Genomic DNA, 22,872 nt, shown 5'->3' on the forward strand with positions numbered 1-22,872 from the left:
TCATTGATCTATCTAATATTGACAGTGGGGTGTTAAAGTTTCCCGCCATTATTGTATGAGAGTCTAAGTCTGTTTGTAGGTCTCTAAGAACTTCCTTTATGAATCTGGGTGCTCCTGTAATGGGTGCATATATATTTAGGATAGTTAGCTCTTCCTGCCGCATTGATCCCTTTACTATTATGTAATGCCCTTTATTCTCCTTTGATCTTTGTTGGTTTAAAGTCTGTTTTATCAGAGATTAGAATTGCAATTCCGGCTTTTTTTTTTCTTTTTTTTTTTTTTCTTTCCATTTGGTTGGTAAATATTCCTCCATCCCTTTATTTTGAGCCTATATGTGTCTTTGCAAATGAGATGTGTCTCCTGAATACAGCACACTCATGGGTCTTGACTCTTCATCCGATTTGCCAGTCTGTCTTTTAATTGGGGCATTTAGCCTGTTTACATTTAAGGTTAATTTTTTTTTTTTTTCTTTTTTATTGATCATTCTTGGGTGTTTCTCGCAGAGGGGGATTTGGCAGGGTCACAGGACAATAGTGGAGGGAAGGTCAGCAGATAAACAAGTGAACAAAGTTCTCTGGTTTTCCTAGGCAGAGGACCCTGCGGCCTTCCGCAGTGTTTGTGTCCCTGGGTACTTGAGATTAAGGAGTGGTGATGACTCTTAACGAACATGCTGCCTTCAAGCATCTGTTTAACAAAGCACATCTTGCACCGCCCTTAATCCATTCAACCCTGAGTGGATACAGCACATGTTTCAGAGAGCACAGGGTTGAGGTTAATATTGTTATGTGTGAATTTGATCCTGTCATTATGATGCTAGCTGGTTGTATTGCCCGTTAGTTGATGCAGTTTCTTCATAGTGTCGATGGTCTTTACAATTTGGTTATGTTTTTGCAGTGGCTGGTACCAGTTGTTCCTTCCCATGTTTAGTGCTTCCTTCAGGAGCTCTTTTAGGGCAGGCCTGTTGGTGACAAAATCTCTCAGGATTTGCTTGTCTGTAAAGGATTTTATTTCTCCTTCGCTTACAAAGCTTAGTTTGGCTGGATATGAAATTCTGGGTTGAAAATTCTTTTCTTTAAGAATGTTGAATATTAGCCCCCACTCTTTCTGCCTTGTAGGGTTTCTGCAGAGAGATCCGCTGTTAGTCTGATGGGCTTCCTTCCCTTTGTGCGTAACCTGACCTTTTTCTCTGGCTGCCCTTAACATTTTTTCCTTCATTTCAACCTTGGCGAATCTGACGATTATGTGTGTTAGTGTTGCTCTTCTCAACAAGTATCTTTGTCGTGTTCTCTGTATTTCCTAGATTTGAATGTTGGCCTGTCTTGCTAGGTTGGGGAAGTTCTCCTGGATAATATCCTGAAGTGTTTTCCAACTTGGTTCCATTCTCCCCATCACTTTCAGGTACACCAATCAAACGTAGTTTTTGTCTTTTCACGTAGTCCCATATTTCTTGGAGGCTTTATTCATTCCTTTTTATTCTTTTGTCTCTAATCTTGTCTTCTCTCCTTATTTGATTAAGTTGATCTTCAGTCACTGTTATCCTTTCTTCCACTTGATCGATTTGGCTTTTGAAACTTGTGTATGCTTCTTGAAGTTTTCATGCTGTGTTTTTCAGCTCCATCAGGTTATTTATATTCTTCTCTACACTGGTTATTCTAGTTAGCAATTTGTCTAACCTTTTTTCAAGGTTCTTAGCTTCCTTGCATTGGGTTAGAACATGCTCCTTTAGCTTGGAGGAGTTTGTTATTACCCACCTTCTGAAGCCTACTTCTGTCAATTCATGAAACTCATTCACCGTCCAGTTTTGTTCTCTTCTTGGCGAGGAGTTGTGATCCTTTGGAGGAAAAGAGGCGTTCTGAGTTTTGGAACTTTCAGCCTTTTTGCACTGGTGTCTCCTCATCTTTGTGGATTTATCTACCTTTGGTCTTTGATGTTGGTGACCTTCGGATGGGGTCTTTGAGTGGACGTGCTATTCCTTTGTGTTTGTTAATTTTCCATCTGACAGGCCCCTTTGCTGCTGGCCTGCTGGAGTTTGCTGGAGGTCCCCTCCCGACCCTGTTTGCCTGGATATCACCAGCGGAGGCTGCAGAACAGCAAAGATTGCTGCCTGATCTTTGCTCTGGAAGCTTCTTCCCAGAGGGGCACCTGCCAGATGCCAGCCAGAGCTCTCCTGTATGAGGTGTCTGTCCGTCCCTACTGGGAGGTGTCTCCCAGTCAGGATACACGGGGGTCAGGGACCCACTTGAGGAGGCAGTCTGACCCTTAGCAGAGTTCAAACGCTGTGCTGGGAGACCCACTGCTCTCTTCAGAGCTGTTAGGCAGGGACGTTTAAGTCTGCTGAAGCTGCACCCACAGGCACCCCTTTCCCCAGGTGCTCTGTCCCAGGGAGATAGGAGTTTTATCTATCAATTTTATTTTCTTATACAGTATTACTTTCTAGTTGGTTTTTAAAAAGACACTGTGGTTTTTTTCAGCAATATCAAAAGCCTGTTTCTTTTAGATAGATAGATATATGCTATGACTGTTTTTTCATTTGTGACATAATTTTTAAATTCCTATGACTAATATCTCTATAGAAGTATTTTTTTAAAGAAAGTATGAAAGTATCTCTATAGAAGTATATTTTGGAAGAAAATCTCAGTATGCTAACGATTTCCTGTGTGAAATGTAAAAGAATTATGAGGAGATGGTATCGCGTTGTGTTTTAACTTATATGCCCTTCAATCAGACTCCCTATGTTTTGATCCTGCCTTCTTTCTTCTACTGGATGTGTAGAAGTTACTAAAGTACCTTAATATCAATCGCTTGTATAACCCTTGAATTATATCGACATACCAAAACAAACATGCTGGGTGCAGTGGCTCACACCTGTAATCCCAGCATTTTGGGAGGCCAAGGCAGGAGGATTGCTTGAGGCCAGAAGTTTGAGACCAGCCTGGGCAACATCGAAAACCCTGTCTCTATAAAAAAAAGTTTTTAAATTAGCAAGGCACAATGTCAAGCACATGTAGTCCTGCCTACTCAGGAGGCTGGGGCAGGAAGATGGCTTGAGCCCAGGAGTTCAGGGTTACATGATTGTGCCACTGTACTTCATCCTGGGTGAGAGAGCAAGGCATTATCTCTTTAAGAAAAAAAGAAAAAAATACTAAAACAAAACAAATTTTACCTTAAAGGTAAAGGTAAAGGTAAATTTTACTCTTAAAGAGTTCACACATTCATAATTTTTCCTAGCCTGTAGTAGTTTTTCATACCCTATATAATACTTCGACTTGGCTAAAAGATCACGGTGTGGCTGTGGTTGTCATGCTTGGAAGCAAAGGATTCATAGACTCAGAGTCATTTCATTTTTATATTTTTGTTAATATTATTCATCTCTCAACATCATCCTACCACATTATTATTTTTAAATGAAGGACATTCTCAATTTTGAAGCCTCAACCATATGCATTAAAACTACTAGAAAAGTGTTTTGGAAGATGAATAATTATCCCACATCAATTACTAAGATTTTATATAGTAATTAAGTCTTTTGGAAAATAATGTTTAACAGGTTGAAATCTTAGATCATACTAGTTAGGAACAGTATTTTTAGGAATTATAAAACTTTATACTATTAATAGTTAAGTTTTTCAGGTAACACAGTTTATAGAGCATACTCGATAAAAGGTATTAAAATCTTACGTAGAGTGCAAAAGCCTATTTGTTTCAAAAGAAAATTTATGGTTGTTCCTTTTCACTCCTTGCAGAGACCATTATAAAACAGAATATGAAAATAAACTACATGATGAACTAGAACAAATCAGATTGAAAACCAACCAAGAAATTGATCAACTTCGAAATGCCTCTAGGGAAATGTATGAACGAGAAAACAGGTAAAAAAAAAAAAAAATGCTTGTATGGTATTTTATTTATCTTTGGAGGTTTTAGAAGCTTTATTGAAATTAAATGCTATTTATTATATAATGTCTTTTTTAATACATTAGAGAAAACTTGTCATAAATCGAAATCTAAGTATAATGAGAACATGAAAGTTCTAAAGTCTTAGAACAAGATTTACTAGACTTTAACCTTTTTGCTCTGTTATTCCTGTTATGTCTTTTTTTTTACCCTAGTGACTTCTCTTTTTGCATTTCTTCAGTTCAGATTGAGGACAGATAAAAAGTAAAGAGTGCTGAGATATCAGTTCTTCCTGTATTATAGCAACGATTTCTCCTGGAAACTTGTTAAAACTAGAATAGTAATTTCAAATATACATATGCCTCATTTAGCTGCTGGCTCCGAAAGATGTCGTATTAGGTAATCCTGAAGAAATATCATTTTTGGCTGGGCGCGGTGGCTCACGCCTGTAATCCCAGCACTTTGGGAGGCCGAGGTGGGCAGATCACGAGGTCAGGAGATCGAGACTATCCTGGCTAACATGGTGAAACCCCATCTCTACTAAAAATACAAAAAATTAGCCAGGCGTGGTGGCGGGCACCTGTAATCCCAGCTACTCGGGAGGCTGAGGCAGGAGAATGGCATGAACTGGGGACACAGAGCTTGCAGTGAGCCGAGATCGCACCACTACACTCCAACCTTGGCGAAAGTGCGAGACACCATCTCAAAAAAAAAAAAGAAAAAAGAAATATCATTTTTATTCATGCAGTTACTTTTAGATCAGTAAATATTAGGCTTACCTAGTTAGTGATTGGCAGAATTCAGGGAAAATAAATACTATTTATTTCAATGGCAGATATTTTTATACAGTTATTATAGTCAGTGTGGTTTTTGAAAGTTTATATTTTAATGAGAAAATTATTTTGAAATTGACTTGTGATACTAGTTTATCAGCACTGATTTGCTTATATGATATTTTGATTGTTGTCAGCAAGGCTTTAAATCAGACTTAATCTATAATAGCATTGTACCATGTCATTTCTACTAGGAATATAGTAGCAGAAAATTTGGTATGTCCACCCCTCAATTCCAGGAAAAAAAAGCTGCTGTATTATAGTTGCTTATTTATAAGTTGCTGTATTTATAAGTTGGCCACTACTATAAAAACTATACATGTAGAATTATCCTTTGGTAGTAAATTAACAAAGATATTTTTAAATTACTGTTAAATTGTTATTTAATATAGCAGGTTGGTAGAGATTTTTATGCTAATGCCTCTGAGGGGTATGATTTTATTCTCAGGTTTCTTTGTTCTTGGGTAAAAATATTTGTGGTAATAAGAGAGTAGATATACAATTTATGATAGAACTTTTTTAGGATTTTTGCTAAATATGACTTAGTAGAAAGTCATAAAATGACTCTCATGAAAATCAGATTATTATTTTCCTCATAAATTTGGCTTGCATAGATCTTTATCTACCTGTTTGATCTTTTTTGAAAGTCTGCATTAGAAGTATACGCCAAAGGAAATTAATATGAACTTCAAACACTGAACACAAAAGAAATCATTCATTTGTGTATTCAACAGATACTTTGTGTTTATACTCTTCTGCCTATTTTTTCTTGTTCTTCTCTTATTTGAGCTTTAAAATAATTATGTCATATTTATAATCTAGGATTATATTTTCAATGAAAATGGCAAAGAATTTCAAAATGTAAAAATTCTAAGTGATCATTCAGTACTATCTTAGCAGTAGACAAACTAAAAATATGCTTTGGGCACCAGCAAATACGTGTGCATGCCAGAAGAAATTATACGTATTCTTAAAAAATGTTTTGACATATTAATTTTTAAAATAACATTTTTTATCTTGGGAAAAATAAAAACACCTCTGCATTTGTTTACACTTAGTTTATATTTTAATATTTGAGTATCGAATTACTAGTAGGAGCACCATAATCTTTTATGTGAATAAGGCTTTTGAAGTCCTAAGCTAGCCTTCATATGTTGAATCCTGAGAAAATTTTGTTCCAAGTAGCTCAAAGAAATATTGGACCACTCTTTAAATAGCATTATTTTTTATTTTAATTACTATGTTATGATTGTTCTCTTTTTTGACCATATATGTTTGCATGTATGTGTATAAAATAACAGATGTTAAGAGAAAATTTCCTAGTTTTCATTAAATAAATAATTATAAAGGAGTAGAATAATGCAGCTCTACAGAAATGTCCTTGAGACTCTTTCTGCTTAACTCCTTTCTTCCATAACTGCTATTCTGTTATGCTAATAACTTCCTTGCTTCTCCTTAGACTTTTATTATCTATGTTTCCAGTAAATAAACATCTCTGCACAATATAGTTTAGTTTTTCATATTATATTAGTATCATATAAATGGAATTATGCTGTATACACATATATTTTTGTGGCTCTTCACATAACTTTATGATTTTAAGATTCATTTGCTTTTGCACTTAGTTGTCCCTTCATGTTCATTACAAAAGTATAACAGTTTTATGAATGTACATGCTTAGGGCAGCAGAATTATTAAGAGATTGGAGAGAGAATTCCAAAGACATTCTCTATCTTTGGCAAAATTTTACTTCGTCCCAGCCCTACATTAGAAAGGAGGATCCTGTACCTTGTGATTACTTGCTCTGAAAGTTCAAAATGCAGAGTAAAAGAAGAGGTATACACCTATTAAATGCTAAGCTTTATGTTGGAAAGTTTTACATTTGCACCCTCATGTAATTTTCAGAGCAATAAATTAATGTATTTAGCAAATATTTATTGAAATGTACCATATGCCAGCTAAATGCTAGACATCATAGGTAGTGGTGACCTTTGTCTTCACAAAGCTGGTAGTCTAATGGAGGGTAAAGACAAATAGAGAAACAATTATCATAAGTATGATGATGATGGACAAAATGATAGGATAAAAGATGAGACCATCTGTGTATCTAACCTAGCCTTGGGAGGAATTGGGGAAGACTTCATAAATGAAGAACTGCCCCTTTTGACTAGAACTACTATTAAAAGTAAAACTTCAGACACATTAAATTTAAAGTTTAATTGAGCAATGAACGATTCGCAAATCAGGCAGCTTCCAGAATCACAGCAGATTCAGAGAGACTCCAGGGGTCCCTCATGGTCAGAACAAATTTATAGACAAAAAAAGTAAAGTGGCATACAGAAATCAGAAGTGAGATACAGAAACAGCTGGATTTGTTATAGGTTGGTGTTTAACTTATTTGAACACTCAGCAGTGTATGAATGGTTGAAGTATGGCTGCTGGGGTTGGCCCAGACTCAGCTGTTGTTACAGGCACATACCCCCAAGTTAGGTTTTCTATCTTGTCTGCCTATTAAGTTAGGTTGCAGTTTGTCAATACGGACTCAAATATAGAAGTACGGAGTCCTTCTTAAGGCCATATTTAGTTTGCATTAACACTATGAACTAAGGAAGGAAAGGAAATTGGGGGAATGAATATATAGCATATATAAAAGCCTGAAAGTAGGACAAAAAGGACAAAATGAAGCTTTTTGAACAAACTAATTCGGTATGGCTGAAGGATAGACTGAGAGGCAGGGAGTTAAAAGAGATGAAACAGAAGCAGGAAATGGGCCCAAAGAATGCATTTGGACCATTATGTAAGACCTGTGGGGAACAATTGAAAGATTTTAAGAAGAGGCATGAATTGATCTGATTTTATATCAAAAGATCACTGTAATGTAGAGAATAGATTGGAATGGCATAAGCCTGTTAGACAGAGAGGGTCTACTTTTAGAGGTTATTTCCATTATCCAGATGAGAGGTGATAATGGAACTGGATTAGTGTCAGTAAAGATGAGAGAAATGGGCCAGGTTGGAAAAGTATTTAGGAGACAGAGCCGACAGGACTCTGTGACTAGATTGGATTGGTTGGATGAGAACTCATTAAGGATGTCAGCAAGGTTTCTGAATTAAACAGCTGCATAGATAGTGATATAGTTTTTAAAACATGAGGAAATACAAAGCTTTAATAGGAAAACATGATAAATTTAGTTGTTTCACTTGAAGTGTCTGTGGGATATACAAATAAAAGAGTTGACTGTAGAAGAATCTGAACCTCAAGAGAAAGATCTGGGAATTAGAGAGGCCTGTGGTATAGATAGTATTATTACTATTTTACAAATAAGTACTGTTGGTTCTGTGGTTCAATTCTGTTGTGGATTTAATAGGCTTTTGTTGACTGATATAATAACTTTAAAATATATGGGAACTTCCTATGGTTATTCCTACGCAATCCACATAGCCATATAAACTTTGGTATGTAATCATCTTGAAAATTTCCTCATTTTTTAGGTTTTTGCTGTTTTTTAAAAAAAATCTTTAAAGTTTATCCCATTGTAACATAAATGTGGTTGGTAGGGGTAGGTTGGTAAGGCTGTGTGGGGAAACAACCAACAGAGCCGTTTCTGGAAGTAGGAAAACTGAAAGCAGATGTCCTTGTCTCCTTGTCTCCAGTGTTCTTCTGACCCCCTATCCACATCAAAATGGACACTACCTAACCAGGGGATTCCTGGGATTGGGGCTGCCCTGTGGATGCCCCAGCCAGCCACAGGGCTCAGAATTGATTGGATGTATACTGAGGCTAGAGTGGACAATTGCCACCAGGTGGTGCCAAATTGCAGCCTGAGCCCAGATGAATTTGAATTTAACAGGACACCTAACTAGCTAGGTGTACAGGCTTGCCTTTATCATTTTAATCTCACAGTAATCCAACTCTATGTTTTATGTAATCTTTGGGGATCATAGTTTCTTCATTATGGCAGATTTAATTGTAGTTAGAGCTTGTATCATACTAATCTTCCACACAGTAAAAAGTAAATTATAAATTACTTCTTTTGAAATCTTAGAACTTAAAATGGCTAAAGAAAGAATTTTAATATTTCCTGTTATAAAACATGAAATTCATAATAAGTTTACACATTTAAGGTTGTGTGTGTGTGTTTAGGTAAATTAATCTTTTGCTTTGGCCTGAGATGTATAATTATGTTAATTACTAGTATTTTATCAAAGTGTGCTGTTACAATAAGTTGAAATGGATGAAGTACTTACACTTGCATATTTATATTTGGTCTCCTTATCTCTCCCCCAATAAACTTTTTTTTTTTTTTTTTTTGACGGAGTCTTGCTCTGTCACCCAGACTGGAGTGCAGTGGCGTGATCTCAGCTCACTGCAACCTCCACCTCCCGGGTCCAAGCGATTCTCCTGTCTCAGCCTTCTGAGTAGCTGGGATTACAGGTTCGCGCCACCATGCCCGGCTAATTTTCATATTTTTAGTACGGATGGGGTTTCACCATCTGTTGGCCAGGCTGTTCTCAAACTCCTGACCTCAGGTAGTCTGCCTGCCTCGGCCTCCCAAAGTGCTGGGATTACAGGCGTGAGCCACCATGCCCGGCCCCAATAAACATTTTCTAAAGAAACTGAAATGATGATTAATGAAATATATTTTGCCTTTAATTTGTTGTCTATACATTGGAGGATATTAAAAGGATACTTTTTCTTTTCTCTTCTTTAATATGGAAAAGGCACATGGAATTTACTCTGTCCAATCTTGGTATCTGACCTGCAGTCATTCCACTAGTTCTTGAAGTTAAAGTATTGAGAGAAAAGAAAGAGAGTAGAAGATATAAAGACTTAAGAAAAGGGCAATTATAAACAAAGAGAGAACTTGGATATTTAGATACATCAAACATACTGTAGTTGAAATTATAATATGTATGTATGCTTTGGTCCAGTTTGTGAATTAAGCTTTTTTGTCTTTTCTGTATTTTCTAATTACTTAAAATTCCACTTTGGAGCTGTAGGAAATGAGTGAAAGGTACTACAGTGCTGAGATGTATTATATAAATAACTTCTTGCTTAGTAGGTATTATGTGACAGAAATGTTATGGACCCTCTTATGCATTTGGAAATAAGACATTCTGTGAGTGGGAGTATATTATGAAAGAGATTTGGATCAAAAGACTGAACTTGATCCTGGTTCTACCACTTACTAGCTCAGCAGATAAGTCACTTAATATCCCTGAAGTTTAATTTCTTCTTTTATAAAATGGACTAATAGGCTAGGTGTGGTGGCTAACACCTGTAATACCAACACTTTGGGAGACTGAGGCAGATGGATTGCTTAAGTCTAGGAGTTCGAGACCAGCCTGGGCAACATGGCAGAACCCCGTCTCTAGTGAAAATACAAAAAAAATTAGCCAGGCGTGGTGGCACAGGCCTGTAGTCCTATTAAGGAGGCTGAGGTGGGAGGATCACCTGAGCCTGGGAGGTCAAGGCTGCACTGAGCCAAGATCATGCCATTTGCACTCCGCCCTAGGCAAATGGAGTGAGACCCTGTCTCAAAAAATAATAATAACTAACTAATAATACTTTTTAGGGTGGCCCGTGAGGTCTAAATGAGATAATATATGCAAAAAGTACATTATAAATTATAGATGTAGATGAGTTATTTTGGTACCTTGTGCCTATGTAGAATACTTGAAGAAAATGTTTTCATCTGTTATGTTGACAGTTTAAGGAAAATCACCATTATATAAAAGTCATCTGATAATATTATGGGATTATTTATCATTAGAAGATACTAATACAAAATATATATTCTTAAGTGTTTATCTCCATAGCATTTAACCGGTTTTCTTAAATGACGTAATACAGACGTAGAGGGTCTACATGCCATTCTTTTCTGTCTAAATTTCTGCATAAGATGGCTAGCTTATGTTTCCTAATTAGGTTATGAGATAATAAGGTAAAGGGAGATAAATTCAGCTGATTAAGTTTTTCCATAAAGTAAAACTACCTTTATTTAAGGTGGTCTTGTTACTGTAAACACAGAAAGAGCTATTCTGAGTGGTGCTCTACAAAAGATAATAGAGGCATTCATGATGCTCTTGATGCAGTACAGAATCTGGAAATTGAAATAGCTTTACAATTGTTTGAAAGGGGGTAGGCAGTAGAGAAAAAGAGATTGAAAAGATGCTTTTAAGTGCAACAATTAGTATTGCTTTAGTGATTTTATTTTCCTGCCGAATCAATAAAAACCATCTTGACCACAATTTATCTTCCAAAAGTACTCAAGAAGAAACTTTAATGATATAAACTTGAAATTTGTGTAGAATCTTAGAGTGATATTAAACAACTTTGAATCTTGAATCTATTTACAAAGGTTAGTTGAGTATATGTATTGTATTACAATGGTGAATTTAACTAGTGTACAGAGGTTCCAGTCATCATTTTAAAAGTGTATGTCCTCATTAGTGCTTAAGCAAACAAACAAACTTCTTTTGTTCATATCTTACCAGGTATCTGTATAATGTTTTAAGTTCTTCTATAGAAAAATTTAATAGTAATTACTTTGTCTTTTCAGTTAGATAATTCTTTAAGTATATGGCTCTGCAGATAACTCTCTCAGCATCTTCTCAAATATTTTAAATTAATTTTTATTATCAGTTATCTTTTATTGTTAACTATATTCTTTACTCCTTAGATGTTTACAACGTGTGTTTGCTGCTTCATTAATAATACTTAAAAATTTCAAGCTCTGTAGGGTGTTCCAGATATGAAGCAAGGTAAGTTCAGGTTGCATAGGAATTTAGATTTACCTTTGTGGTGTAATTCGTTGTGTGTTAGGAGAGGCTGGTAAAGTAAGATTGGGCCAGATTTTAAAGGTTCTGTTGTCAGTGGGGAATTTCCAGAGGTCTTATAGTAGGAAAGAAACATGACTTACTCATTTTTTATAACTACGGTTGCAATGCGGGGTGGATTATAGTTGAAGAAAGCCTAGAAGCAGGGAGATCACGTAGGAGGCTGTTGCACAGCTTAGGTGATGAAAATGAGAAGTAGAAAGAGAAAATGATGGATGAATTTAAAGAATACGTAGGAGAATTGGCAAGATCTGGTGATTGACAGGAAGTGAATCTCAGGAACGACCCCAACTTTTCTACCTCAGTAGTGTCAGAGTGATTGGTGATAAGGCATGGCCATTAGCTCCAGAATGCAGACTTTTTGAGACAGAGTTTTGCTCTTGTCGTCCAGGCTGGAGTGCAGTGGCACAGTCTTGGCTCACTGCAACCTCTGCCTCCCGGGTTCAAGTGATTCTCCTGCCTCAGCCTCCCAGGTAGCTGGGATTATAGGCATGTGCCACTATGCCCAGCTAATTTTTGTACTTTTAGTAGAGATGGGGTTTCGCCATGTTGGTCAGGCTGGTCTGGAACTCCTGACCTCAGGTGATCTACCCACCTCGGCCTCCCAAAGTGCTCGGATTACAGGCATGAGCCACCGCGCCTGGCCTAATTTCTGATCTTTTACAGATGTGGCAGCCCTGACCAAGCTCAAAAGTGCTTATCTGAGATCACACAGCTTTTTACTAGAGATGTTTCTCTGCTGTGCCCCAGATTTCACTCCACTTAGCCCTCAGATTAGTAGAAGGAACCCTAAGCTGCTAAAGCCCCTCCAACAGTCTTCTCTGTTTTCCCTAGGATGCCATTAAAAATAGTATCACTTTCATTTTATACAATAAAAACTTTGAGGAAACATTGCTGTAATTATCAACCTTTAAATTAACATCACGTTTTAATTTACATTTTCATATTTAGGTAGCATAGTAACCATAGTTACTATTTATTGAGTACCTATTATGCGTCAAGCATTGTACTCAACACTTTACATACGTTGTAGAAAAAGAAACACATTTTATGAAGTTTAGGTATTAATAACCCTATTTTACAAGTAAGGAAATTGAGACATCAACTGTGACTTGCCTGTGATTATTATAAACATTTGTTGGTAAAAACTAGATACATCTGACTCTGCAATGCAGTGCACACTCCCATTTAACTGGTCAGTGCTATGTAAACTGATCAAAGATTTCCTATCAAAACTACAATTTTGAAGGTAATTTACTTAAAATAGAAATTCTGTCTTTTTTTATTATTATACTTTAGGTTCTGGGATACATGTGCAGAACGTGCAGGTTTGTTATATAGGTATACACATGCCATGGTGGTTTGCTGCACCCATCAACCCGTCATCTACATTAGGTATTTCTCCTAATGCTCTCCGTCCCCTAGCCCTTCACCCCAACAGGCCCCAGTGTATGATGTTTCCCTCCCTGTTTCCATGTGTTCTCATTGTTCAACTCCCACTTACGAGTGAGAACATTCAGTGTTTCGGTTTTCTGTTCCTGTGTTAGTTTGCTGAGAATGATGGAGAAACTCTGTCTTTTAAGAGAATTTGCAAACGACATTCCATGCTTGAGGGCTGAGTATGGATCATAAGAGCTTTATAAAAGCATCTGTAATTTTATTTATACACACACACACACACACACACACACACACACACACACACACGGATAAAGTCTTACTGTTTTGCCCAGGCTGGGTCTTGAACTCCTGAGCTCAAGTGATCCTCCCCCCCGACCTCAGCCTCCCAAAGTGCTAGGATTACAGGTGTGAGCCACCATTCCCAGACAAGCATTTATAATTTTTGAAGTTAGCAAAGAGGACTTTTTCTTTTCTTTTTTATTTTATTTTATTTTATTTTAAGTTCTGTGATACAAATGCAGAACATGTAGGTTTGTTGCATAGGTATACATGTGCCATGGTGGTTTGCTGCACCTATCAATGGGTCATCTAGGTTTTAAGCCCCACATGCATTAGCTGTTTGTCCTAATGCTCTCCCTCCCTTGCCCCCCACCCCCCAGTTGGCCCCAGTGTGTGTTGTTCCCCTCCCTGTTTCCGTGTGTTCTCATTGTTCAGCTCCCACTTATGAGTGAGAATATGTGGTGTTTGGTTTTCTGTTCCTGTGTTAGTTTGCTGAGGATGATGGTTTCTAGCTTCGTATCCATGTCCCTGCAAAGGACATGATCTCATTCCTTTTTATGGCTGTGTAGTATTCCATGGTGTATATGTACCACATTTTCTTTATCCAGTCTATCATTGATGGGCATTTGGGTTGGTTCCATGCCTTTGCTACTATAAATAGTGCTGCAATAAATATATGTGTCCATGTGTCTTTTTATAGTAGAGTGATTTATATTCCTTTTATAGTAGAGTGATTTGTAGTCCTTTTGGTATATACCTAGTAATGGGATTGCTGGGTCAAATTTTATTTCTTCTTGTAGATCCTTGAGGAATCGCTACAATGTCTTCCACAATGGTTGAAGTAATTTACACTCCCACTAACAGTGTAGAAGCATTCCTGCTTCTCACCAGCATCTGTTGTTTCTTGGCTTTTAATAATTGCCATTTTGACTGGCATGAGATGGTATCATTGTGGTTTTGATTTGCATTTCTCTAATTATCAGTGATGATGAGCTTTTTTTCATGTTTCTTGGCCACATAAATGTCTTCTTTTGAGAAGTGTGTGTTCATATCCACTGTCAAGCCTTTGGCACCCCCATACTACTCCAACAAAGATGTTTTTACCAAAGCCCCTAAGACCTTCATGTTGCCCAAATCCAGTAGTCATATTCTCAGTTCTTACCTTGCTTGACCTTACTAGCAGTATGTAACACAGTTGATCACTCCCTACTCCTGGGAACACATTCTTTAGCTTCCATAGTGTCACACACTATTAAATTTTTCTCTTCCTCATTAGCTGCACCTACTCATTCTCTTTGTTGGTTCCTCCTCATCTTATTGACAACTTTTGCAGCTGCCTCCATGGCATTTCCACTTGGTTATCTATTAATAATATTTATCCTAATGTGTTCAGAAGCAAATTTCTGTTCCATTCTACTTCCCAATTCTGCTCCACCTTCAGTCTTACCCAGTTCGATTAAAGACAACTCTATTCTTCCACTTGCCCAGACCAAAAACCTGAAGTCATCTTTTTTCACATTCCATATTCTATTCATTAGCAAATCCTTTTGGATTTATGATCTCTATCTCACGTATATTACCTTGCTTCAAGTCACCATTATCTCTTGCCTAAAAATTACTGCAGTAGCCTCTTAAGTGGTCCCCAGCTTTCTTCCTCGCCCTCTCCAGTCTCTTAGCACAGTTCTTGTTAAATGATAAGTTGGATCACTCCTCTACTCAAATAAAAAGGCTCCCCATCATTAAACTTAGTAAAACTTTAAATGATTACAGTGGCCTGTGATCCTACCTATCAGTATTCAGTTATCCTATCCTCATTTAGGATTTTCTTCTGGTCACTCGCATAGTCATGCTGGCCTCCTGTTCTTTTACCTGTAGGTGTGCTCCTACCTCAGGTCCTTTGTATTCAGTTTCCACTGCGTAACCATCTACTCCTGATGATACACCTGTTCTTGTGGTCTTTTCTGACTTTGTTCTATGTTGTCTTTGTTTTTAATCTATCAACATACTACATATTTATTTACTTTGGGTTTTTTTCCTACTAGAATGTGATCTCCATGAGAGTAGGAGTTTTCATGTATCGTTCAGTCCTGGACTCCCAGGTACCAGTGCCTGGTACGCAGTAAACACTCAATATACGTAATATTTATTGAATGAAAGAATGAATTGGTACTACTTTTTAGAAATTAGGTGGCTGTTGGTTTAGATGAAAAGCTACTCAAAGGTTTATAATGGATTTGATCAGGACTGAGTGTAGTTTCAAGATATATAGTAGTTACTCAGTTAACCATCTACCAGATTCATTCTGTTTCATTTTGATATGTTACCTTTTATCCTGTCAGCTACTTTGTAAATCTTAACACATTAATGGATTTAAGCAAATATTTTGCATTTTGGTACTTCAATTTTTTATAATTTTTCAACCATAATTTGGGTTCAATGTTTATCTACTTTGTGCTTAAGTTTTCATATCTAGAAACAAACAAAAATCTGCTTGAGCACCAATTGTCTTCAGGCCATTTTATGCTGCTATAACAGGATACCTGAGACTGGATAATTTATAATGAACAGAAGTTTATTGGCTCACAGGTCTGGAGGCTGGGAAGTCCAATATCTACGTACTGGCATCTGGCAAGAGCCTTCTCACTACATTATCATATGGCATAAGGCAAGAAGGTGGGAGACAGAGCAAGGGGGAGCCAAACTCACCCTTTTATAATGGCACCATTCCCACTCTTCATGGCCTAATCACCATTATCAGGTCCCACTTCTTAATACTGTTAGAATGGCAGTTAAATTTCAACATGAGTTTTGGAGGACAAAAACTTTTAAACCAAGGCACCAACTATAATAAAAGGTTAGGAAAGTGTAGCATTTTCAGTCAACAATGATCTCAAAAAGTTTCTACTCTTAAAATGTATAGCTTCTCCCAAGAAATTTATTAAATAAGATTTCCACTTTGCTTATTTCGTTTTTATGTCCTCCTCATTAACTTTTCAGTCATCTATGATAAAGGTAAAACTACAGTCATTGAATAGAAACAAGATAATCTACATGCAACCCTTCTATTTTATGCCATCTTAAAAACAAAGGCATCAGATATGGAAATGAGCAGTTTTATGTTGTGTCCAGGAAGACGCTGGAGGTAAAGATGATAAATTCAAACACTTTTCCTATAAATAAGCCTGTCATATAAAACAGCCTATTTTAATCCTTTGTTGTTCTAACTAGAAAAATATATTTACTTCTATTAGCCAAAAATATTTTTACATGACGACAGAGGGAAGAGTTTGGATTGCTTAGTTGCGCCTGCTGAGCTCTTCTGATAGCCATGGTTCTTTTTGTTTGTTTTTGTTTTTGTTTTTTCACTATTTATGCTTGGTAAATTTTAAGTTCTGAGGCATTAGGGATGTTTATTCAGGCTAAGACGTATTCCTTGCATTGCCAAACTCTGATTTGATACTGTTTGAATTTCGAAGGGTCCTAAAGTTTTTCTCATTCTTCTGACATTTTTCTTACCACTTTTCAGATATAAATATAGATTCAGCCTATTGGTACTGTGAAATTTATCATCTAGTAGTAGGCAAATACATTCTACCCTGTACGTTAGTCTATTGTTACGAATGTTTTATAATGAGGTTTTCAAGTTTCAGTTGTGAGCTACTGTTGAATAAACTTCTGTGTATTAAATTATCTGCTGCACAAATGGCACTATATTGCATATGAACTATGTCTATTTTGTTATAATATTAAAACCCTTTTATTTAAGTAAATGATTAAGAACTTAACTCTTGGCCGGGCGCGGTGGCTCACGCCTGTAGTCCCAGCACTTTGGGAGGCCGAGGCGGGCGGATCACGAGGTCAGGAGATCGAGACCACAGTGAAACCCCGTCTCTACTAAAAATACAAAAAATAAGCCGGCATGGTGGCGGGTGCTTGTAGTCCCAGCTACTCAGGAGGCTGAGGCAGGAGAGTGGCGTGAACCCGGGAAGCGGAGCTTGCAGTGAGCTGAGATCGCGCCACTGCACTCCAGCTTGGGTGACAGAGTGAGACTCCGTCTCAAAAAAAAAAAAAGAACTTAACTCTTTAAGTTTCTCATTTGAATGTTATAATTTAAGTAACCATACCTCTTGGTTTGTCTAAGAAAGTAGTGGTTTGTGTGTGTTTCTTTGGCATAATTTTTAATAGCACCCTCTTTTATTCTAAAAAGTGCACCAGGTTGAAAAATACATTATTTGAACACTCTAGTTATAAAAGTAGGATACTCACTTACCCTTTGCATTTCACATAGTATTTATTTAAGATTTATTTTCTTCAATCTTTCCTCTCAATATGTCTCCATCCCACAACATAGGGTGAATGGGAAAAATACATATGTGTATATGGGAGATACATAGAATTGCTAGGAAACAACATGAAAGAATCATGAAAAACACAGTGTTGGAATCTAACGTTAACTTTATACAAGTATTTTAAGGATGATATATTCAGATTTTTGTATTTTAAAACACTTATCTTTCTTTGTTATAATTATATTTGATTATACACTTGGTTTGGACTTCTAAAACTTGAGCTTCATTAGCTTGTACATGCTACAGATAGCTTCTATCAATTTTTGAAGTTTCTCTTTTGAAGAACATTTGAATTCCTGTAATTTGTTTTGTAATTGTATTTCTGTTATATTTTCTAATGCATTTAACATTTGAAATGGATTACTTATTATATGAAAGTTATTGTCTTATCTGTGGAAGGAATACATCTAGCATTTTATCAAACAGTTTATTTTTGAAAGAGCATGTTATATACTGTGGGCCATAAAAGCTAATGTATAGTATATTCACAATTCTTTCAAGGCTTATTTTGATTTCACATCTATTGGTGCCTTGAGGTGGTCATGTAATATAAATCTCATAATGTCAGAATTTCTCAAGGAGAAAACATCTGTGAAGCAAAGGAAATTTTAAGAGGCAGCATATATGATTCACAGCACAGACTCTGGAGCCAAATTGTTTGGGTGCACATTTGGACTCTGTAGCATACTTCCTGTGTGACTTTAAGCTAATACTTAACCTCTTTGTGTTTTAGTCTTATCATTTGTAAAATGGAGGTAATGATACAACTGCTTTGTGGGATTGTTGTGACAATTAAATGAGTTGTGATATGTAAACTGCTTAGAACGGCTTCTGGCACATGGTAAACAGTATGCTATTGCTATTTATTGTCAGTGGAAGAATACATTGAGTTTTTCTCTCTCAGACTTCATATGAAACCTGTGAATTGGTAATATTAAATAAAGTATCTATTTCTTATAAGGAATTATGCTGCGTTTTGCTAAAGAATGCAGGTTGTGGACTGGATATGGAAGGTGTGGTACTTGATAAGGAGATTGGGTTTACACAGAAATGTTACCCACAAACACCTGTGAGAGGACCTCTTGGTAGAAGCCTTAGCTTCTTCTGGTCCATTCCCCAGTTCATTTCTGTTTTCTCTTTCCGAATTGCTTTACCTATTTGTCCTTCAAGACCCAACTTACATGTCACTTTTAAAAAATGTTTCACTTTATTCACCTACCTCTCTTACTCCAGTAAAGAATAATCAACTCCTTCTCTTTGTGGCCATAGAATTTTGTTTATGCCTTAACATAGTACTTAACATAGTACCCTCTAATCATACCTCCTTTCACAAGCCCTGATGTTAGCTTGTTCTAGGTTTTATTTCATTCCCTTTGTCTTGTTTTCATTTCTCATGTCCATTGTTGCAAGAAAGGAAATGTTATTAGGGACTGAAGCTTCTCCATCTACCAATTGAGCATTCGTGATTCATTAGTCCTGTAAATGTGCTCTACTTGTAATTGTGCTGCTGAAATAACATATAGAATAATGAAGCTGTATTTGAGAAATGAACATTGAAACCAATTTGTGGTGATTTACTGACTAAAATGTTTACATCATTTCGAAATGAAAAATATATAAATGTTTAATATAGTTTGAGAACTTTATTCTATCTGTAACATTAATTTTTTATGTTTCAGTTTGTTTGAGAATAGAATATTTTTGAAGGTTGTTGCAATCAGGATGACATCTGAAAATAATAATATGCCATTTTTTGATAGCTACTTTAGAATGCACTTCCACTTAGTAACCCACAAAAGTAGTTTCTTTTCTTTTCAATAAGAGTTACCTATACTCCAACATTTCTGAAGAAACTATTTTATTTCTGGCTTATCTATTTTACTGACAAATCTCTAATGGTTGACATTTTTAAAATTTTAAATTTGTTGTTAATATTGATGGCAGCAGCGGCCCATCTGGAGCAGCTGCTGTAAAGATGCCAGCTGCAGTGGGGGAGGCGCGTCCAGGGCTGCATGCTCCACTGAGCCAGCAGGAGCCGGAAACAGGCAGAAACCCAGACCCCTTCCGAGTTGGAGGGGCAGGAGCCCTCCCAGGCGCAGCTGCAGCGGCCCAGTCGCAGCTGCGGACCCAGGCATTCCCTCACTATCTTCGGCCTAGGGAGCCCCCTTCCCCCACGGGTTCAGAAATGCCTGTTCCCGCTGCCTGACCTCTCCCTACTCCCAGCACCCACTCTGATTTCAGAGCAAAGTTGACGCCAAGCCTGGGCACTGTTGCAGGTGTGCCCGCTCTTGGGGCATTGCTGACACCCCAGCCCCCTGCCACCTCAGCCTCCTCTGGACTTTGGACACTGACAAGCACGGAAGGGAGGCTGGCCAAAGTGGGGGATGAGGGTGTCTTGGTGCAGGCCTGCAGGTGCCCTTTGGCACTCCAGGCTGGGCGCCAGGTTACAGCTGGTTGATGGCGGCAGGAGGCAGGCTGGCTTCTGGGCGGAAAGGGGTGGGTCCCTGGTGAAGCCCCACCTCAAGCCAGGGATGGCCTGGAGCATGGGAGCTGCGCCACCAGTTTCACAGAACGGAGTGAGAACTTACAGTACTTTTTTCCTCCGGCCCACCCATTGCCACCTATGGACCAATCAGCATATACTTCCTCCCCACTGAAGCCCACAAAAACCCCAGACTCCGGCAGACGTCTGGACGATCTGCCTGCAGAGAGGAGCTACCAACTGTGGGTCTCCTCTCAGCTGAGAGCTGAGCAGATGTAGAGACAACCTGCCTGCAGAGAGAATCTACCCACTGTGGGTCTCCTCTCAGCCAAGAGCTGAGCAGACAGTGGGATGGCCTGCCTGCAGTTAGGAGCTACCCACTCCAGATCTCTTGAGAGCTGTACTGCCGCTCAGGAAAGCACCTCTTTGCCTTATTCATGCTCCAGTTGTCTGTGTACTTCATTCTTCCTGGACACAGGATGAGAACTTGGGACCTGCTTAATGGTGGGACTGAAAGAGCTGTAACACAAAAAGAGCTGAAACATGCCCCTCACTCGCCACATTGCAACAAGGAGAGAATTGCTGCAGCCCTTTGGGGAGCCCAGACCTAGGAGCTCCCTGAGCAAGGGCTCTGACACCTGTTTGGGGCTCTGCAGTTCCTGGCATCTCCAAGCTTCCGGACACCACTGCATTCCCCGGTGCCAGCAGTGGAAGCTGCTTTCAGTATGCCTGTCCAGTCGCAGCCTCACAGGAAGCCTGGAGCCGCCTACCCCACAGCAGCCGGTGTGCCCTGCTGTGCGCATTGGTTGAACCCTGTACTCGCTGACTTGCTCACGCACCCCTTGCTCACACACCCCTTGCTGCTCTGCACTTGGCTTGCCCTCAGCAGGTGTGAGATCCCGGCCAGTATAGCTTGAGTCGAGTACAGCCTGTGAGGCCGAGTGGGTGGAACAAGCCCAGTGGGCCTGAGCATAACTCGGGCAAAGGCGCCACTGGCCACAAAGGTTTCCAGCTGACAAAGTGACGCCCCAAGGATCCTGTGACAGCACCACCATGCAAAAGACTAGATTGAGTACTGGTACAGCAAGTATGACTACTAAGCATTTCTATCCAATATTCAATAGATAGGTTTATTCAAACTTTATGGCTTTCATGACTCCCTACTCACATTCTGTATGAATAATAAAAAATAATAATTTCCAATCCAGTTTTTCATGAGAGATAGTGTGGCATGATGTAAAAAGCCCTGGCTTTGGAGTAAGAAATAACTGGATTCAACTTATGGTCCTCTTAGGCTGTGTGACTTGAGGCTAGGTATATGAGCTCTCTAAACTTCAGTTTACTCAGCTAAAAAGTAGGTTATAACATAAAGGGCTTTGTAGGGATTAAGTGAGCAAAATCATTTATATTACATTCTTTTTATTTATGTTGTAACTGCTAGAGAAGGAGATTTAAAAAAAAATAGGTGACTATCTGAAAGAAACTTACTGTTGGTATTTTTTTTTTTTCAAAGTTTCATCTTGATTAAAAGGCAAAAGTTTTGATCTTTGGAAGCTCATGGCTAGCTGTGTAATCTCCCAATTAGTCCTTGTTGTTATCTTCCAGCTCACCTTAACTGACACTAAATGTATTCTTTCTATCAATTTCAGTTCCTTCCTACTGTCCTCACAACTGTTAAGTAGATGACTTTTCCAGTACCCTAACTTCATACTTCTTTGAGCCCTACATGAATATTGACCTTCATCTCAGATCTACTTAATTTAGTCATACTAATTTTCATACCCTATCTTGTTAGCCACCAAAATTCTGCCACTGAAAAGTGCTGTTCTACCTCCAAATCACCATTCTCCAGTCTTCCATCTTGTTTGTACAACTATTACACTTTGACTTAATCTGTCATATCTTATCAGGACCTCTAATTCTTTGTCCGTTCTACTTTCTCCTGTCTGTCAACCTGTGTTTCCTTCCCATTCCTTCCTATATAACTGAGACTTCAAGGTTCTTCATTTCAATGATTCTCTTGCTCATATCCCAAACCACACTTTTATTTTGATTCTCCACAATATATCTTTCACTTAAAATATTTTATGGGACATTTATTAACCTCCCCAAACCTCAGTTTTCTAGTGGATAATATATGAATAATTACACCTATCTCATTGGATTCTTGTAAGGAGTACATAAATTACTATATATACAAACTGGTTAGCCTACCCTTTGACCCATGCGGAGAAGGGTGGTGTGACATAGAGATAGACCATATTTGCACCTACACTGGTGTATCCTGCTCTTAGATACTCAACCAAGCCAAGCAGGTTTATATAGTGTACACTTTGGGTCCCCAACTTCTCAGATGGGTCCTTAAGATTGTCAGATAGTTCATCTTTAAGAAAGAACATAGATAAATCACGCATTTGAAATAACTGAAATCCATGTTTAAAATTTAGAAATCTCCGAGAAGCAAGGGATAATGCTGTGGCTGAAAAGGAACGAGCAGTGATGGCTGAAAAGGATGCTTTAGAAAAACACGATCAGCTCTTAGACAGGTAAGCATCATAAAAATAGAAATGTTAAAACTCTTCCATTATTGTTTTTTTTTTTTACACACATATGTATATTTATAAATGATTGGCAAAATATACCATATATTTGGTATTTTTGAGAATGCCACCGAATGGCTACACCACAGTTTATGAATCACCAGTTTAAGTATATTTGCATTGCTTCCAGTTTTTGGAGATTATAACTAAAGTTGCTATAAACATGCATGTATAGAGTTTTGTGTAAATAAAAGA

At 37.9% G+C, this 22,872-nt stretch overlaps 1 protein-coding gene across 3 annotated transcripts in view; it reads left to right on the forward strand.

Annotated features, from left to right (window-relative positions):
- The window catches only part of PIBF1 (progesterone immunomodulatory binding factor 1), a 236,702-nt gene that overhangs the window by 50,189 nt on the left and 163,641 nt on the right, over window positions 1-22,872 (forward strand). For 2 of the 3 annotated variants that reach the window (XM_003827453.6, XM_057299586.2), the window contains exons 9-10: window positions 3,744-3,869; window positions 22,525-22,623. In XM_003827453.6, coding sequence (XP_003827501.1) covers window positions 3,744-3,869; window positions 22,525-22,623 — 225 coding nt within the window. Of the gene's footprint in view, window positions 1-3,743; window positions 3,870-15,832; window positions 15,920-22,524; window positions 22,624-22,872 lie in introns of all 3 variants that reach the window. The other variant, XM_057299588.2, reaches the window with a different exon arrangement.

The sequence above is a fragment of the Pan paniscus genome, chromosome 14 (assembly GCF_029289425.2).
Source record: "Pan paniscus chromosome 14, NHGRI_mPanPan1-v2.0_pri, whole genome shotgun sequence".
Lineage (NCBI taxonomy): Eukaryota > Metazoa > Chordata > Mammalia > Primates > Hominidae > Pan > Pan paniscus.